The sequence below is a fragment of the Paramormyrops kingsleyae genome, chromosome 3 (genome assembly GCF_048594095.1).
Source record: "Paramormyrops kingsleyae isolate MSU_618 chromosome 3, PKINGS_0.4, whole genome shotgun sequence".
Taxonomy (NCBI): Eukaryota; Metazoa; Chordata; class Actinopteri; order Osteoglossiformes; family Mormyridae; genus Paramormyrops; species Paramormyrops kingsleyae.
The window spans coordinates 25,032,577-25,051,420 of NC_132799.1; the positions used below are offsets into that span (position 1 = coordinate 25,032,577).

Here is an 18,844-nt window from a genome sequence, read left to right on the forward strand (position 1 = left end):
GTGCCATTTCTAAAGGATTGGTTAGTAACTCTGAAGGTGATCGCCGGGAGCCGCTGTACATCACTGCCGACAGTAAGGTCAGCTTTCTGCCCCTTTAACCTACAGGTAACCGACTTGACACACCACCTAATACTTATCGCTCTGGAGGGACAAGAAGCGATTTTGGTGAAAAGGGCATATTTGACAGGGGAATAAGTAACCTGTAATGATATTTTAGTACAACAGGAAAAACTCATCCATGGAAGGGAACCTGAATTATACTTCACTGTCTCATTTCAACTGATTTGACCTTTCAGAAATGACGTCACTGTCTTCTGGAATTAGAACGTGTCTGTGCATGAATTAGTCTTTATCTAGGCCCGTAAAACTTTATTACACAATGAGAAAACCCATCAAGACACACCGTCGGGTCACTAAATACAAATGCACATCTACATGATCGATATCTTGTATCAGGTGTCATGGGCCCCCAGGTTTAAACTTTGGAGACAAATGTAATATTTAATCTTTTATAACTGCACTAGAAAAGAAAAAGAGCAGGAATTAGTGGGGGCTGGAGAGGACGCAGGACCATCGCAGGTTATTATAATATGACACACTGGCTAGTGAGCAGCTAGAATATAAAACAAATTACTGCTTGGGATATTCATGTTTAAAATAATAATAACGATTTTACAAACGATCGTATAGACAGATCGGATCAAAGAAAGTTTGCAAAAGTGCATTCTTTTATTTGCCACGTGCACGAGTCCAAGCTAATGTACACGAAACAGACCAGCGTTATTCATTGATAACGTCTGTATTTACTCGGACACGAGCCCCTGGGCGGGGCTAAGAGCCGATCATCTGCTCATGCGCACAGACTGCCACGCGGAAGCTGACTCGTCACTGTTGTGGCGCGTGATCGCTGCTACGTCATCGTAAACAGCAGCAGGCGATATGGCGGCGGCCGTCAAGGTACAGCTGGAAAAAACACACGAAAAGTGAAATTTAAGGGATAGTAAAACCGCATTACGCCTAATTTCCGAAACGGGATGTTTCTGCATATGATACGCGCTCGTAGCGGCGTTATTTCACTCAGGGAATGCTACAGTTTTAGGCGTTTTTAACGCCCGTCTGTGTGTCTGTGCGATATTTCAGCTTTTTTCAGACATGACCTGTAACACTCACCCAGTCAGCTAACCACGTTAACGTTAATCTGCTGGTGGTGAAACTAGCTGCCAACCGCAGACCTTATTATGTGTTTAAGAGCAGAACAGCGACGAGTGGCGGCGTGCGCTAGCGAGGCACTGGCCGTGACGGTGCCGGTCTGGCTCGCTGTCCCTCCCGGTTAGTGTGGGGAATGTCGCCTGACTAGCTGACTAGTCCTCGTAACTTTAGTGCACGAGTGTCCTCAGAAGTGACCGCGTGTATGTCGCAATTTCACTGCTATATTCAGGCCGTGGGATTCATTTCGAAAGCCTGCGCAGCATCTGTGACCCCATGAGACCCGGTCTGCTGAGAATTGCAGCTTTATATCCCCTATGAAAGTCCACGCATCATTCGGGCTATTTTAACGATTTACAGATACCAGCTACCTGCCGTTTAGAAATCGCGAAGAGACGATGGACGCTCTTCAGTGAACGCGGTGGCAGCCAAATTGTAATAATGTCTGAATATATGAAGCATAAAGGAAACATTTGGCTTAAACTTTCATAATGCACAGTTCACAATACTTCTTTTCTGTGTCACTTCTCACCACATTTTACACACAAATGATGACTTACGCCGTTTTGTTATTGCTGGTATTTTATGACTTTTCCTGTCACTCAGGTCATATTTGAGCAGGATGGGATATTTATACATCCGAGCACCGACAGCTCTGAGTTTCAGGATTCCCTTACATCTGGGTTTCTCCGCATCTTGGATAAGGTAGACCTTGAATCCTCTCAGAAATACCAGTCACAGGACAGACAGGGCAGCCATCCTGTGTGCCAAATACAACTGCTGCTTAGTCTCATGTCAAGCACGTTTTACCTGTTTTACAAACATTCACTATTAAAGATGTTTTATTATATGTACACAAGCAGTATTTGTGCGAAGATGCATACTTAATGGAACGAATGATACTGTGTAGGAATGACACAGCTGTAGCCATTTCTACATTTACGATATTTAGTGAGAGAGGATGTGGCCTATTTGTTTTTAAAGTTTGCTTGTATTTAGGCCATTTTTGCTATTGCGTCAGACAAAGGTGTGCACTAAAAATGTGGTCTTTCTGCAAAGATATTAACGGATTTTCTCTCACTGCAGGATGGTGAAATACTGGTTGAATATAAACCTTTGGAGGACTCGTCTAACATGCTGTGTGCTGGCAAGGTTTGATTTACAAACTTCCTTTAATGTTTACCATAGGAGAGAATGTGTACTGCTCCCCGTTCGCTATGAGTTACGGAGTGTGATTTCTGTGTTTGCTTTTGGGAGCTGAACTTTCCTTGAGTTGAGTCTACAGATCTTCTGGGTGCCATCAGGTGTTTCTAGGTTTTGCTTAATGTTGCCACTTCCCCGTGAGCTGATATTTACTGGAGGAATTAAAAAAAGGGCTTTACGGCCAGTAAAAATTGAAACGATTTGTCTTCCGCTGATTTGACCATGCACACAATTTCCGAGGCAGGCTTGCATTTATGGGCTGCGGTTCACCGAGCACTTTGCTGAGAACACTGATGGCTTCGACCTGCAGGATTCCAGCTCGGTGGTGCAGTGGGCACAGTGTCCCGGAGACGGACGCCACCGATCTGTGGAGCAGCAGCAGAGCTATGAGACTGAATGGGACATGGTGAACACAGTCTCCTTCAAGAAGAAGCCCTCTACCAACGGGGAAGGTGAGTGTCGCCGCTGCTGAGACCCCAGGGACCAGTGTGTGCCGGGCTGTTCTCCAAACTTATGAAACATGGGAAGTCTTCTGAAGAAACCAGACCTTGGGAAAGGATGATTCTGACCATTGGGGTTCGCAGAGAAGGACTGTCGCGATTGATTGGCTGCTGGTCCTGATGACCGCCTTCCAGGATGTTTTAGAGGTTTCTGGGTTTAGAGATCAGCCTCTCTGTGGATCACGTTTTCGCCACCCTTAACAATCTGAAAATCCTGGAAATAAAATGTTTTTGAGGCATTTGTGTCATGGTCCTACAGAGCGACCTACAGCCAGGTGCGGGTCATTTGGTGTAAGAGTACGGAACTCAGGTGTGTCACAGGTATGGGCAAAACCAGCTACAAAGCACTTTACCGCATTGCATGTTAGCTACTGTGGTGATTTCAGAATCACGGGGAGCAGGGAGTACAGCGATTAAGGGCATGGGCTGGTACCCTTAAGCTCCAAGGGAAAGCCAAGACAAACGCGCAGCTGTGTGGCTGAGAATCGCATTGGAACATGGCAGGTAGAGAAGCACAAGTACTTTGGAATTCTTGCATGGTTCCTTTGATCAATATTAAAAAACAACAAGCAAGATTATTCAGGTTTTATTTTACAATTAAATATTTAAAAAGATAAACAAGATGCTTAAATGATAGATAAATAAGATGCCTTGCGTCTCAGAGTTTGTTGGCGAGGGATTGATTTAAGAGTCTGAGTCCAGTTTGACTAAGTTTGCAAGTGTCTTTGGATTAACGTATCAGCTAAACCACTAAAAGTAAGTGGGGATCAGTGTCAGGTGAGAGAACAGCTCTGAGTCTTGTAATGACCACAAAACACTTGAATTTTCAGTCTTTTGGTGCTGAATTTTGTATTTCAGGTAAATTCAGGTATTTCCTTCCCAAGGCTAATGTAAACCATGCTTTCACACATCTATTCCCCTCGAATATCAACACGAACGTGTCCTCTCTTTGAGTCGTGGCAGATATTATAGCACTGACACATGGCTAATTGATGCGCAAAAAGACTAATTGCTTCGGTTTGTCCTCTAAAAACAGGCTGCAATCAATCTCAGACGGACGGCGCGTATTAATCAGCCTCCGTGCCACGCACTGGCTGCGAATGTTTAAATGTCAGGCTGGATGAATTAAAGAGGCTCCTGCTTTTTTGTACATACATTAGAAATGACATTTTACGGGCCCAGTGTGTCACTTCGCGTTAGGAAATCCTCCAAAATGTGCCGCCACACCTCTGTCCCCGGTGAGGGTGCTCAGCGCTGGCGCTCCAGGGTCGTGCGCGTCGTGTCTGAGCTCATCAGTCGATGGATCAGTCTGAAACCTCTCGGTGTTCACTACTTTATCGGATGCCAAATGAGTTCCTGGCCGCTGCAGAACTGCCGTCCCTGTTTCCCAGCTTGTTTGGATGTCGGCCCATCGTGTAGTTCCACTCCCAGAGATAGCAGGACACAGGCCTCCAGCGAGATCAGATGCTGCAGTGATAAGGATCCAGGGAGGAAATTGTTTGCAGTCGCCTGCAGGGGGTGCTAATTTTAAAGGATATTTATGGGTCCAGCTCCCCAGAACGTAGATGCAGTAAGGGGAAGATGGTGGCGCAGGAGGTAGTGCTATCGTTCGGCAACTGGAAAGTTGCAGGTTCGAGCCCCGGGTCTTCCTGACCCCATCAAAGTGTCCTTGAGCAAGACACTGAACCCCAAATTGCTCCCGGTGTGCAGGTTGGCACCTTGCATGGCAGCCTCTGCCACTGGTGTGTGAATGTGAGTGTGGATGGTGAATGTGAGGCATACATTGTAAAGCGCTTTGAGTACTCGTAGGAGTAGAAAAGTGCTATATAAATGCAGTCCATTTACCATTCTTTATCAGGCTTCTGAATGGGTGGGCTCTCTCTGTCCCCTGCCAGCACTCTCCGGCCCAGCACCGGAGCGGACCAGCGGGGCCTTCCTCTTCAACGTGAGTGACCTCAAGACCATCAAGGTGAAGACGGAGGGCTGGTGCCGCCTGACCTTCTGCCTTAAGGAGCACGTCACCTTGCCTGACCTCCACTTCCACCAGGGTGGCAGTGATTCCTTCCTCGACTCCCTCCGTGGATTCCTGCTGCTCACCCAGTATGTGTCCGAAGCCGCTTCCCATCCCGAGGTTTCCGGACGAACACTAATGAATGGGGGGGGGTGGTTTTAAGAAAGAGTTTCGGGCCCTTTAACGCCTCCCTGTTCTGCTGTTTCCACGCGTGACCCGGAAACCCTCCGGAGTTGGCGTGTGAGATCATGTCACCCTGTCGTATGGCCACTTGAGGGCAGTTTCCAACCGTGGCTTCTTAAGAACAGGGTCAGATTTCTCTAGTAGAATCTTACAGACTTCATTTAAGTGCCCTGCAATGGACTGGTGTCCCATTTTGGTGGTTCTGCTTAGTGCCTTGTATGTCCTGGGATGGGCCGCAGGGCCCTCTGGCCCTGTTCTGTGTAGGTTCTTGGAAGATGGATGGATGGATAGGTGATGTAGGTATGAAAAAGATCAGGATCGGTGCTTCGTTGCACAATTTCTTAAGCATGCTGTTGTGCTGTTTTTTTCCCTCCAGTAGAGGGCGCCTCTACCTTTTATAACCTCATATTACTTGATCATGCTCTTTAAATCATGATGAGCAATTGTTCTTTCGGCATATTTATTTAAACATTCCAACTGCCAACTTGGTCTTTGTATTGTTTTCAGTATTCTGGATGAAATCATTATGGGTGTATTTTATGTGGCCATTTACGATGTCACCTGCAGTGTGTGATTGGGCACTGATCTGTGCTCACTGCGCCCTGGGAGACAGAGTGAAACCACTGATCCGGATACATCTGTGCCGATCCCCCTCCCCACATGTCCCTTGGGCTGAGGGGGAGTCATGTGATGCCACTCAGGTGTCAGACGTGTTAATCGGCATTATTTTTATTTTACGCTGTGATATTTGTTTTTGAGCCCAGCTGCTTGCCGTAGCACATGGGTGCTCAGTGTGTGCTGCCCTGTTTAAGGGTCACTCCGAGGCCTGGGCCCATGCTTATTTTTTATTTTATTTAAACTTTATTTAACCAGGTGTGTCCCATTGAGATCACAGATCTCTTTTTCAAGGGAGACCTGGCCAAGGTAGCAGCAACACAGTGTTAGTGCAAAGTCTTACATGCTGGCGTGTAGTGAGACATAATTATTGCACACTTGTTGATTATTTCCTGCCGGGGGCTGGGCTTTTGCAGATCTCTTTTGTAATTAAAACGCTGTGGTTACACGAGGGGCAGTGTGTCTTTCGGGAAGTGCCCGGCACTGCAGGAATGTGAACATGCAGGCCGCTCATGTCCTGTCTGAGCTCATCTACCCGACTAACTTCTCCGAAATCCCAAAGGCCGTGTTGATCGGGTTGTCGCTCTGAATCCAAAAACTCTTCCCTGCGCTTTCATCTCCTGGCTCTTAATGTGGCCAAAAAAATCAATCCCGATTTATTTTGATCACTCGATTTTCTCATTACTGACATCTGACAAGCACGTAAATTAATGGAAATGGTGTCTGTTCTTTAGCGTTGACTGCAGCTGCTCAGCTGGGTCTGACTGGTGATGCAGTTTCGGAGGGACATACAGTGTTTTGCTTTTCGTTGTAAAGAATCCTGGAAGCCAGCAGGGCTACAGAACAGATGGACCTGTGTAGAGCGAGAAGACGTGTGACGTGAAGCAGTTCAGTTGTTTGTTGTTTCAGTGTTTAATACTGAGTTACCATGGAAATCCCAGTACGTGTGACCTTTCGCAGGGTGAGCCGTTCTAACTGTTCCTTCTCCATCTGGCCCCAGATCTCCCGGCGATCAGTCCTTCCTGGTGGTCAGCAGCCAGAGCAAAGCGCTGTCTCAGTCCTTCGAGAACCTTCTGGACGACGCTACATTTGGACTTGTACAGGTGAGCATCGCTCTTGGAGGCCGATCTGCTGCAGCTTCTAGTGTCCGCTGCTTAAAATATCGTTCTCCTGATGCAAACGAAGGAGTCTCTTCATATTTTCATGCATTAATGGGAAAGTGTTTCAGCCAAATCAGATTAAAAACAAGCGAAATTGCATTTTTCCCCCTCATTGATCATTGATAATAAATAGCTAAAATTGACAGGAAATGAATGTACATATAACCACTTTCAAAGGAAAGTCAAACAGCAGCCTGTATAGAGCGCATACAGGGTGGGTTTCACTTTGATCTACCTGCATGTCTGTACAGAAAAAAAATCTTTCAGCCATTTTAATTCATGCCCATCCTGTTGCCCAGAAATTTAAGAACGACCCTTACACGACGACGCTGGGGGGCTTCTCCAAGGTGACCAACTACATCTTCGATGCCTTCCGTGGGCCGGAAATGGCGCACCGGCAGCGGCCGGCCGAGGAGGTGGCCGATCTCATCAGCGAGGCCATCCCTGGGCTGGAGGTCAATCAGCAAGAGGAGCCGGGCTTCGAGGTCATCACCAGAGTGAGTCTGCTCATGCACACTAGGTGGCAGTACGGAGGTTCAGTGCGGCACGTCATAAATGGAGCGCATCACAGCGTGAGCGTAACAGAGTACATCTCAATGTGGGAGTGTAAAAGCTTAGTAAATCTCTCAAGTGCTCCACCTTTAAATGTGCAGGTGCCACATTTCACTCACTTAAGGGACCATCTCAAAGGTGCATCCATGGGAAAAAAGTAGCATTTAATTATAAAGCTAATTAACAGCCTTTAAATTATATAGTGCATCGGTTAATTAGTTCAAGCTCTGTTGGGTGGATTTAAGTACAGCTTACATTGTGCCGGCAGAGGCATGGCCCAGAGCGGCGAGTCCTTAATAATAAGGATATTAGGTTCTTGCTGATCAGGTGGTGACATTCTGAAGGAGTGATGCTCCCTGGCCATCTGTTACTTAGTCAGCTAGTGTCAGTTTTGCAGTTCGCTTACTGGGGGTCACTTCACAAGGATCTTGAATTTTAAGCGTGTCTGTGCAACTGAGGAGTTCAGAGGCTGCTGCGGGCGAGAGCTTTAATGCCAGTGTGCCGCAGAGGGGACTTCCACGCAGCAGTGTCCTGCGTGATGGCTGGGTAACACTGCCAGGGCGGTGACAGCCAATGATGGATGCCAGAAAGCAGACTGGCAGGGCCGACTGGGCGCCATCGCGGGCAGCCTCCGGGATTCGCGGTCTGAATGAAAACCTCTTTCCCAAGGTGACTCTGCTCGCGGGAGCTGGAGTCAGACTGCAAGTGACATTTTTGGTGGGGGGGATGTCACGGGAGCATCGGTGAGCCCAGAGTGTGCTGGGCCCTGGCCTTGGCGCTGGGGATTGAGGCGGCGCCGGGGCGTGTGCCGTGTTTCTTAGCGCTCACATGGCTCCAAGTTCAAGTGGGAAGAACAGCATTTCTGCGGAAGCCCTAACTGGCAGTCTGCTTTCGTCAGTGCAAAGGGCTCCACTTGTGTACTTGACCCAGCTTGAAGGACCTTCCTACTATGTTCTCGTAGGGGCACTGATGTCTGACAGTGTAACCGCTGAAGTTTAGCGTTAGTAGTCATGCTAAATAGCTACGTTCTTGTTACGCATCGTAGATGTTCTGCTAGGTATCCGATGGATACTTATACGGCTGTGCGTCGTGTGGTGAGCCTGCTGGTGGCTGAGCACGTTCATCTGCATTGGTAATTAAAAAGGAAAAACAAGCCTTTTGTGGGTCTCAGTTACAAGCGTAATTATTAGCTACGCTCTTATCTCAGAGCGGAGTTTAATTAATGCTGCTGGTTTCCACTTATTATTTTAGCCTCTAACCCTCGCTTTAAATGAGAAGAGTAGCACTGTGTGCAGACGTGAGCTGGGGACATATTTGGGATGAGACGTGGAGATCGAGCGGAGGTGGTGTCACGTACGCGGATCCGGGAAGAGCAAGATGGAGCATCCAGGATGCAGCACGGAGGAGGGCTTTGAACCTGTGTATTGATTTGCACATTTTATCAGTCCCCTAGAGCGTGTGCTCCAGCAGAATCAGCTCCACTCTCCAGGTTTCTGTGGGGTCGAGTCCCCTAGAGTGAGCCTGGAGCATCTGCTGGCTCCGTGGCCGGAAGGCTCTCCCCAGTCGGCGCTAACGAGCAATCTGCATATTCCAGATCGATCTGGGCCCCAGACCGGCCGTGTGGAGGGGGGAGCCGGTGTCGGCTGAAGCCTGGGCGGAGCACATAGACGCCGAGGGGAGAGTGCAGAATGTGGCCCAGCTGAAGGAGGCCGTCTTCAAAGGGGTAACAGCGCATGCTTCCTGTCCTGTCAGGCCTGCAGGGCCCTCACTAAAGAGCTTCTTCTGTTCCAAGCAGATTCACACCTTACCTCTACCTGTAAAATACCTCCATTTGCCCATTTGCTCTTGTCATGCTGAGTATGTTTCTTGAAATAAATGTCATTTTGGGGTTCCAGACTGTAGTAAGGGAGCATGTCATTTTGGGGTTCCAGACTGTAGTAAGGGAGCATGTCATTTTGGGGTTCCAGACTGTAGTAAGGGAGTATGTCATTTTGGGGTTCCAGACTGTAGTAAGGGAGCATGTCATTTTGGGGTTCCAGACTGTAGTAAGGGAGTATGTCATTTTGGGGTTCCAGACTGTAGTAAGGGAGTATGTCATTTTGGGGTTCCAGACTGTAGTAAGGGAGCATGTCATTTTGGGGTTCCAGACTGTAGTAAGGGAGCATGTCATTTTGGGGTTCCAGACTGTAGTAAGGGAGCATGTCATTTTGGGGTTCCAGACTGTAGTAAGGGAGTATGTCATTTTGGGGTTCCAGACTGTAGTAAGGGAGTATGTCATTTTTTCCCTCAAGCTTCTTTCTAAATTGTTAAATTGACTTTTTTTAAGGAAGAATATCTTTGATATTCCAGGAGCTTCTTTTTTAAACTGAGAAAGATCTGATCAGATCTGGATTTTTTTTTTAGATCTTTTTGTGAAATGTGTACTGGACTGAAAATCCAAACTCTAAAATAAACAAATGAGAACATTGGGCTGCTTCACGGCTACAGGAGTGGCGATATCTTTGCCGGTCTGTTGGACCCCAGCGTGCACAGTCTGTACGGCATTGGTGAAGTGTGCACATGTGTTCTGCCAAATGGATGGATCTGGGTCACTTCGCCAGAGCGACCCGCTAATGTTTCCCCTCCCCGCGGAGCCAACCTTGTCTGACGAGCCAGATTGTGGGTGGGGTGAGATCCAGGGCTCAGGTGATAGCGGAAAGCGGGGGGGGAAGGGGGTCCACACAGAGACCCGGCAAGGATGCAGGGCTGCTCAGCACGTCCACGGCTTCTCGCTCATGGTACTGATCTCTGCTCTTCCTCCTCCTCATCCTCCTTAGGGCCTGTGTCATGCTGCCAGGAGGGAGGGTTGGAAGTTCCTGCTGGGGTACTTCCCCTGGGACACCACGCGCGAGGAGAGGAAGGGCCTGCACAAGAGGAAGACGTGAGTGGGATTCTGGGCTCTGGTGGGTGGAGGGGGTTTGTAAAGAAGAGGCGGCCCGGAGTATTATTGTGAAAATGCAGATTCCTCCTCGGAGGGTGAGCGTTCAGAAGCAGCCCTAATCCACTGTACCAGTAAAAGCATGAGTGGCCTTTGGGAGGGAGAGCAGGAAGCAGGGCAAGGTGTCACACTTCCGGTCGGTTCAGCCTCTAATATAGGAAAATAGGAAGAAGAGTTAATCCGATTGGGTGTAAGTATTGCAGCGTTGTGCGGAGAGACGGTCTGGATCAGGCCTGTGCTGTGAGTATGAAACCACTTCTGTTGGATCCAAATTAGGTCAGATCTCTACAATTGGAGCTAAAGCAGCTAACAGTGCCCTGAACTTGATGATAACTGAAATATCCATTGTGGCTTCATGCATTTTGTATGTGTAGCTCAGGTGACCATCTAGACTAACCTCCCCCTCAGGTCCGGCTGAGGCATCACTGATCTTTCATTCGCAGGCGGCTTGCTGCTTCGCTGCTTTTCTCATTGGTGTTTTTCTGCCCCCTGGATATGACCTCATGACCTCTACATACTCAGTCAATATTCATGGAAATACAAGTCAACCTTGAAGCAGTCCGTGTCTTATTCCGCAGTCAAACAACGTATTTCATAACAAATTCCCGAGTGGGGACTGAGTGCCGCTCTGGGTCTGTCCTGCAAGAGGCGCCGTCTCTGCTCCCTGACTCTATTCCCACTTTTCTCCCCCTTCTTGTCAGCGATGAGTATTTCAGGATGAAGCTGCAGTGGAAGTCCGTCAGTGAGGAGCAGGAGAGGAGGAACTCGCGGCTGAGGGATTACAGGAGTCTGATTGGTGAGCTCTCCTCGCTCGTTCCGCTGCCCCTAATGGGTGTGAGGCCATTTCTCCGCTACACTGATGCTCAACCACATAACCTCTCGGAGTGTGGATTGCAGTGTGCTTCATGCCAGTCTGTATGCATCCTGCATCTGGACCCGCTTCATCATCTTAGGAGAGCTGCCTTCATGATAAGGTAGCAAAAACAATGAGATTGGCATACACCCCGTGACCTGGTCACGGTGGCAAGTGGTGGCAAATCGGCCCGGCATTTTGCTGAGGCCTCAGTACGGCCCTGTCGGAAAGAGTCAGCGACTTTAGACACCTGCTTAAACCCAAACGGCACCAAATTAAATCCGCACCAGTCTGTTATACAGTCTGCTCCTCAGTTTCTGCATTGCATTATAAAGTGTGGCTGTGGGACCATCTGTGTAATGGTTTTCTGCCTATGAACCCTGTCATGTGCTGAGGTCTGAACCGTAAGGTCTTCAGAGCTGTACTTGAGGATGGTGGATGGACTGATCGCGTAATGTTTAGCTCACAGTCGGATGGTAGTTATTTTGCAGGGTTATCACTTGGTGGCTTGATATGTCCTTAAAGTAGGACACTGGACTTTCATACATCATCCTTGCTGTCTTTCCAGAGAAAGATGTGAACAGAACGGACCGAACCAACAAATTTTACGAAGGGCCGGACAACCCGGGACTGATCCTGCTGCACGACATCCTGATGACGTACTGCATGTATGACTTCGACCTGGGTGAGTGTTTGTGCAGTAGGGGGGTGTAGAATTTGGGCAGAGCTCTGATGCACACATCACTGCACAGCCCACTGGCATGGGCGCACAGCCGCAGTGCTGTAACGTTCCCTGAATCGCCATGGTGACCCTCCTCCTCTGCTTCCCTCTAGGGTACGTTCAGGGAATGAGCGATCTGCTTTCGCCCATCCTGTACGTAATGGAGAATGAAGTGGACGCTTTTTGGTGCTTTGTGTCCTTCATGGACCAGATGGTAAGATCTTTTTCTCTGTACCTTGTATTTCACAGCCATAGTTGTTCTGCATCATACTTATGGATTTAGGTTTCTAGTCCGATATTGTGGCTTAGGGCTGCTTTGTACCAGGTTTTAGGTGACATCTAAATGGAAGGCTACCCAGCGCTATCAAATGCTGATGTATGCTGCTAGATTGGATTGGTGATGGGGTGTTTGGTCACCATATTCAGCTCTGTGGCTGTTGATTACAGGCCTTATTTCCATATTAGGGAATTCTGAAGTGTGATTTGATTGGTTCTCCCGAGTAGCAGTTTATCTCTATCAACCCGCTGACCGCCGATACTCCTCTCCATTCAGCTCATAACACATCGTTTTTTTCTGGTTCTTATGTCCAGTGCTTAGTTTTCGCTCCAGATGCCTAAGCTCACTGTTTTATTGTTGCAATAAAAAAAATATGTGATTCTGAGCATCGGTGAGCAGTGAGTTCATTACGGATAACCCCAGTAATATGGTGGTGGACTGGATGTACAGAGCGACGTCCGCTATCTCTCATGGTATCTTTGGGGACGTGCAGGTCACAGCTACTATGCAGGTGTCATATGGAAATGTATGACGATGGCACGGGTGACGCCTGCTTGATCTCCACATGGATCTGGAGCCGACCCTCTAGTCTACGGGTCGCCGGGGATGCGAGTTATTGTGTCTGTCATCTGTGTGTGTGTGTGTGTGTGTTCAACCCGACTGACACGCTTGGATTTGTTCCTTGGGCAGCACCAGAATTTCGAGGAGCAGATGCAGGGCATGAAGGCACAGCTGATCCACCTGAGCACGTTACTGCGGCTGCTAGATCTGTCCTTCTGGAACTACCTTGGTAAGGAGGAGGACCGTATGGGGGGCAGTGCTTCATGTAGGGTGGGGCATTATGAGGGGCGGGGCCTTACAAGGGGCGGGTCCTTACAAGGGGCAGGGCTTTATGGGCAAGGGACGCTTAAGACCCCAGCTGTATGATGGGTAGTGCCTTATGGGGGGCAGTGCCTTATGGGAGGTGGGGCTTTATGTGGGGCGGTGCATTATGAGGGGCGGGGCCTTATGAGGGGCGGGGCTTTATGGGCAAGGGGCACTTAAAACCCCAGCCGTATGATGAGTAGTGCCTTATGGGGGGTGGGGCTTTATGTGGGGCGGGGCATTATGAGGGGTGGGGCCATACGAGAGGCGGGGCTTTATGGGCAAGGGGCACTTAAGACCCCAGCCGTATGATGGGCAGTGCATTATGAGGAGTGGTGCCATATGTGCCATATGGGTATGGGGCTCATGAGGGGTGGGGCCTTATGAGCGGGGAGCGCTTAAGACCAGGGAAGGAAGGTGAGAACCAGGCTGCTTCTTTCAGCGTAGTAAGGCTTGAGGAAATGTGCTTCCGATGGCCATACGACAGCCGATTAGTGGCCCGGCCAGATGCGATTTCTCAAATCGTGACAGTTATTAATAAGGGGGCGTGAATGATGAAGGTGCTGGGGGGGCAGCGTGTTCAGTCCTCCGCACGTTTATCACGTTCTTTACGTGGCGCCTTTCCCAGCGAGCCGGCTAATCCCGTGTTCTCCTCTGTCACTTTAAATTCCACGTCCGCCGTAAGATTAATGTGGCTCTGCCGGGTTCGGCAGCGTCCGCGGGCCCGGGCTAGGATTGCTCGTGCTGGCCATGTTTGCTCGGGGACAGTGATAAATGACACGCGGCGCTGTGGTAATTACTTCCACGTTTTCATAAAGCGCTTCCTGATAAGGTGGTTCCAGTTTTCCGTGCTTCCCAGACAAACAATGGGGAAATGCGCATTAGGGCAATAAAAACGGAAATCCACTAAAATGCAAATGTTATTGTATTATTTATGGCTTTAATTTAGGCCGCGACAGGAAGGTTTCGGAGAGTCATGCAGGAAAACAGTGTCGCTGTTTTTATTTTGTTTTTTTCCCCAGTTCAGAGTTGGTACTGACTGTCTTTGCAGCATTAATTACCAACCACCTCCTGTTCACCTCCACACCCCCAATAAGCAGATATACTTTCCTGAAGTATCATCCTGTTTATATTTGTTCTAATAAGTTTTTCTGCTTACAGATGAGACCTTGCAAGGCCTTGGGTTCTGTCTCGGTCCGGCTGAGCCCCTTGTGACCTGGATCTCTCTCCACAGAATCCCAGGATTCCGGTTACCTGTACTTCTGCTTCCGCTGGTTGCTGATTCGCTTCAAGCGCGAGCTCAGCTTCCAGGGCGTCCTCCGGCTCTGGGAGGTGAGTCCCCCCCCCCCAAACGGGGCTTCTGCCCGCCAGTTCTGCACCTGAAGCTTCTGACGGCTCACCCTGTCCGTAACGTTCCGTCTGCTTCAGTGTTATTTGTATGTGGCCCACGGTTCCTTTTCTGCACTTTCCCAGTTTTATCCAGCGGTTTGTCTGGCAAAAGCATCTGCTGTGTTACAGTTACGATGTACGGTTATCATCCGTTACTGTAGAATAACTGTCTGTGTGTGTGTCTGTGTGTGTCTGTCTGTGTATTCATGCGTGTGCATGTGTCTGTTTCGTGTGTGTGTGTGTGTGATGGAATCCTGTTTATCCAGGTCATGTGGACCGGACTCCCGTGCCAGAATTTTCATCTGCTGGTCTGCTGTGCTATTTTGGACTCAGAAAAGAGGAAGATCATGGAGGAGAATTATGGATTCAATGAAATCCTGAAGGTAAGCATGGTAGTTCCGCACCATTCCTCCTGAGGGCGATATTGCACCCGGTGTGGAGGCCCCCCTGGGACGTGGGGGTACCTTTGCCCTCGTGGATGCGTGCAAAGACCCTCGGGCCCTGTGCTCCCACTCAGTATGGGCCCTGTTTTCTAAGAAGTGGGAGCGTAAGGCAGGCTATTGACGCAAACTCAGCATGGGAACGGAAACTGAGAGCATTTCAGGCCCTTCTGGGCACCTCTGGTGTTTGCCCCTGTACTGCAGGAGCACTTCCTTTGGGGAATTAAGGGCCTAACCGGCCTGCCCCTGCACCAGTCTGTAATGGCCTAACCAGCCTGCCCCTGCACCTGTCTGTAATGGCCTAACCGGCCTGCCCCTGCGCCTGTCTGTAAGGGCCTAACCGGCCTGCCCCTGCATCTGTCTGTAAGGGCCTAACCGGCCTGCCCCTGCGCCTGTCTGTAAGGGCCTAACCGGCCTGCCCCTGCGGCAATCTGTAATGGCCTAACCGGCCTGCCCCTGCGCCTGACTGTAATGGCCTAACCGGCCTGCCCCTGCGCCTGTCTGTAATGGCCTAACCGGCCTGCCCCTGCGCCTGACTGTAATGGCCTAACCGGCCTGCCCCTGCGCCTGTCTGTAATGGCCTAACCGGCCTGCCCCTGCGCCTGTCTGTAATGGCCGAACCGGCCTGCACCTGCGCCTGTCTGTAATGGCCTAACCGGCCTGCCCCTGCGCCTGTCTGTAATGGCCTAACCGGCCTGCCCCTGCGCCTGTCTGTAATGGCCTAACCGGCCTGCCCCTGCGCCTGTCTGTAAGGGCCTAACCGGCCTGCCCCTGCGCCTGTCTGTAAGGGCCTAACCGGCCTGCCCCTGCGCCTGTCTGTAATGGCCTAACCGGCCTGCCCCTGCGCCTGTCTGTAAGGGCCTAACCGGCCTGCCCCTGCACCTGTCTGTAAGGGCCTAACCAGCCTGCGACTGCGCCTGTCTGTAAGGGCCTTTGCTTGGAGATGCCGGCCTGCCTTTGAATGCTGCCCGCGTTTCTCAGCGAGGCTAAAATCAGATGCCAACCGGCCCACTGCTGGGCCTGTTTTCACATGTGTGGGGTTGTACTGCTTGAAACCGAAGGTGAGCTAAGTCTGGAAAAACGGGGGTGGGGGGTTCTGTCAGCAAACGGTTCAGAGTAACATGGTAGAGTTCTTTGGGGAGGCTGTTCACATTGCTTTTAGCTCTACTGATGATGTCATTTAAAGTGTCTTACAGGATCTGCTCAATCCCACGTTGGGCGGTGGCCTTCTGCTTATGTTAGTGTGTAGAATGAATGTCTTTCTAATGTGTGTCTCCTTTCGAATAGCACATAAACGAACTGTCAATGAAGCTGGACGTGGAGGAGATCCTTCAGAAAGCAGAAGCCATCTACAGGCAGATAGAGAGCTGCAAGGTGTGTGATCGGAGCAGGAGAGGCGCTTTTTGTATGTGTGTGTCAGTGTGTGTGCATGCGTGCGTGTCTGTGAGCGAGTATACCTTACCTTATGGGGACACAATGTTCCCACAACGTGATGAATACCCATTTTTTTTCCTTATGGCAACCAGGAAACTGGTCCCCGTAAGGGAAAATTCAATTTAAGAAAAATCTGTGACTGTACATTGAAATGCAATGTATTTTGCTTGGTTTTACTCATGGTTATGGTTAGGGCTGGATAGGGGTTAAGGTTGTCATAGTTAGCGTTAGCATTTTTCCCATAGAAATGAATGAGCGGTCCCCATAAACATATGTTTACTTGACGTGTGTGTCTGTGTGTGTGAGCGTGTATCTGTATGTGTGAGAGAGCATGTGCCTGTGTGTGCGTGTGTGAGAGTGTGTGCATGTGTGTGTGCATGGTGCATCTCTTTGTGTGTGCGCGTGCGTGTGTGTGTCCGTCTGTGTGAGTCTGCGTGTGTGTGTGCATGGTGCATCTCTTTGTGTGTGCGTGCGTGTGTGTGTCTGTCTGTGTGTGTCTGCGTGTATGTGTGCATAGTGCATCTCTTTGTGTGTGCGTGCGTGTGTGTGTCCGTCTGTGTGAGTCTGCGTGTGTGTGTGCATGGTGCATCTCTTTGTGTGTGCGTGCGTGTGTGTGTCTGTCTGTGTGTGTCTGCGTGTATGTGTGCATAGTGCATCTCTTTGTGTGTGCGTGTCTGTGTGCGCTGTGTGAGGACATTATGCGTGCCCATTATCTGTATCTGCCTCAATTTCCACACCCTCAGGATTTGCCGAGTTCCGTGGGAGAGATCCTGGGATTCCACGCCGACAGCGAACAGTCCAAACTGGACGGCAGCGAGTTTGGGCTCCTCGACTCCCCGCAGCCGCCCCGGCGCTGGCACACGCAGGATTTAGGGGAGGACTTCATTCCCAACGGCAACGGACATTTGAGGGAAACACACGATGTTTACAAATTAGCCTACATCTTGTAGCGAGGGAGCGTCTCAGCTGCGGAGGCTTTGATATGTTAATCCTGTCAACAAGCAGTGTTGGGTTTCAGTTTAATATTGGTTGCAATTTCCGGATGTAGAGTTGGGGGGAGGGGGGGACAGGGATCCTAAATCTTAAATATTTTTGTAATTCCTTGTATGACATTATTTTTCTCTTTATAATCATTCCCCCTCGGGAGCTGAAGGTATTTTATCATTGGCCAAGTTGCATTTCTTTTTCCTCATTGATGAATGAATTATTTTGCTGACTGAGAGCGGTCCCTGTGTGGATGGTCGATGCATATCGTGCGTCTCTCTTTTTTTCTTTTGGAGTTGGCTGTTGTATGTCTGTTTGCTGGAATCATGATGACGTATCGCGATGCGCAGCTTTGCAGTGGCAGCTGTCCACTACTGGCTACTGTCGTGTTTCTCTGTCTGGGACAGGGGGGCACCGGGAACCCCCAGAACTACGGAAGAGATGGGAAGTACCCAAACTCCGCCTTACCACGTCGACCTTGGTTTCAGTTAAACGCAAAGGCTCACCACCTCCTCAGCATGACGTTTCTAAGTTTGGCTGTCTGACCACCACATGTGGCCCCAGGTCTGAGGAAGTTATGCAAACATCGAAGGAGACCTGTGTGTGGGTCCCGTGCTGTCCTGCGGGTGGCGCCATGTTGCTGAGCAGATGCTGAGGGAGCTCTGAGGGACATGACATCACTTCCTCTCCTCCATGAAGCACCTGGTTGGTGGCCCGACCAGGGGGTGACCTGTAATGGTTGCGAAGATATTTTAGTTAGATTTACACCTGAATCTGAACCGGCTCGGATGGTGTGGTGTCTGGTCACCTTCAGTCGTAGCACAATTCCAACACCAACATTAAATGACAGACTGAATCCTCCCATCCCTGTTCGACCCCCCATTAGATCTCTGAACAAAAGACCTCATATATGGAAAGAAAAATCAAGGAAAACAAGTGACCTTCACATCGATGTTTGGTTTTGCGTGGGAACGTAGTCAGCTGTGCTCCGGTAGCCTTGCCTTCTCCACTTTCAGTTTGTCCTCCTCAGAAGCAGGTGTGGAAAAGGTACCCCTCCCCCCCCGCCCCCCAAGGCAGCGCACTGCTGTGTGGACAGGAGGCTCCGGAAGGTTCTGCGGGAGCTGGGTTTGCTCCGCTACCTGTGGTTGCGGTCCGGTACAGCCTGATGTGAGCAATGCTCCAAACCCCATGTGCTACATGTTTGTATATTCTTCATGATTGCAATGTTCTGGTTTGATATTATCTTTGATAAATAACTATGCTTGAAACTGCTTGTTTTACTTTCTCGAATTGCGGAATCTCTATGATATCGTCTTCATCACTGGAATTGTTTGTTTTTTTCTAGTGATTTAATGTCATCACCTTATGCAGGAAGACGTCCAGGACAACGAACCTCTGTTTAGTTTGGATACTTATCTGCTGCTCTCCTTGCTAAATGCGCTACACATCCCGGAGGTGAATTGTATGTGAAACAC

The 18,844-nt window shown here is 49.6% G+C and overlaps 1 protein-coding gene and 1 long non-coding RNA gene across 2 annotated transcripts; one reads left to right on the forward strand and one right to left on the reverse strand.

Annotated features, from left to right (window-relative positions):
* Positions 1 to 710: 710 nt before the first annotated feature.
* LOC140588227 (uncharacterized) lies at positions 711 to 1,817 on the reverse strand. Its single transcript, XR_011989571.1, has 2 exons — positions 1,767 to 1,817; positions 711 to 963 (listed from the first exon to the last, which is right to left on the reverse strand). It is a non-coding gene; the product is annotated as an uncharacterized lncRNA (long non-coding RNA).
* tbc1d15 (TBC1 domain family, member 15) lies at positions 834 to 18,637 on the forward strand. Its single transcript, XM_072709941.1, has 17 exons — positions 834 to 957; positions 1,813 to 1,911; positions 2,293 to 2,358; positions 2,720 to 2,861; positions 4,805 to 5,009; positions 6,719 to 6,821; positions 7,178 to 7,375; positions 9,025 to 9,153; positions 10,247 to 10,350; positions 11,109 to 11,203; positions 11,829 to 11,945; positions 12,095 to 12,195; positions 12,949 to 13,048; positions 14,357 to 14,454; positions 14,778 to 14,894; positions 16,239 to 16,325; positions 17,129 to 18,637. Exons 1-17 carry the CDS (start codon positions 940 to 942, stop codon positions 17,333 to 17,335), a joined length of 1,986 nt encoding a protein of 661 aa, XP_072566042.1. The 5' UTR covers positions 834 to 939; the 3' UTR covers positions 17,336 to 18,637.
* Positions 18,638 to 18,844: the final 207 nt, after the last annotated feature.

Coding starts and splice junctions, on each gene's coding strand:
- tbc1d15 (XM_072709941.1), top strand. Junction 5,010..6,718: donor GGATTCCTGCTGCTCACCCA/GTATGTGTCCGA, acceptor ATCTGGCCCCAG/ATCTCCCGGCGATCAGTCCT. Junction 6,822..7,177: donor CTACATTTGGACTTGTACAG/GTGAGCATCGCT, acceptor CCTGTTGCCCAG/AAATTTAAGAACGACCCTTA.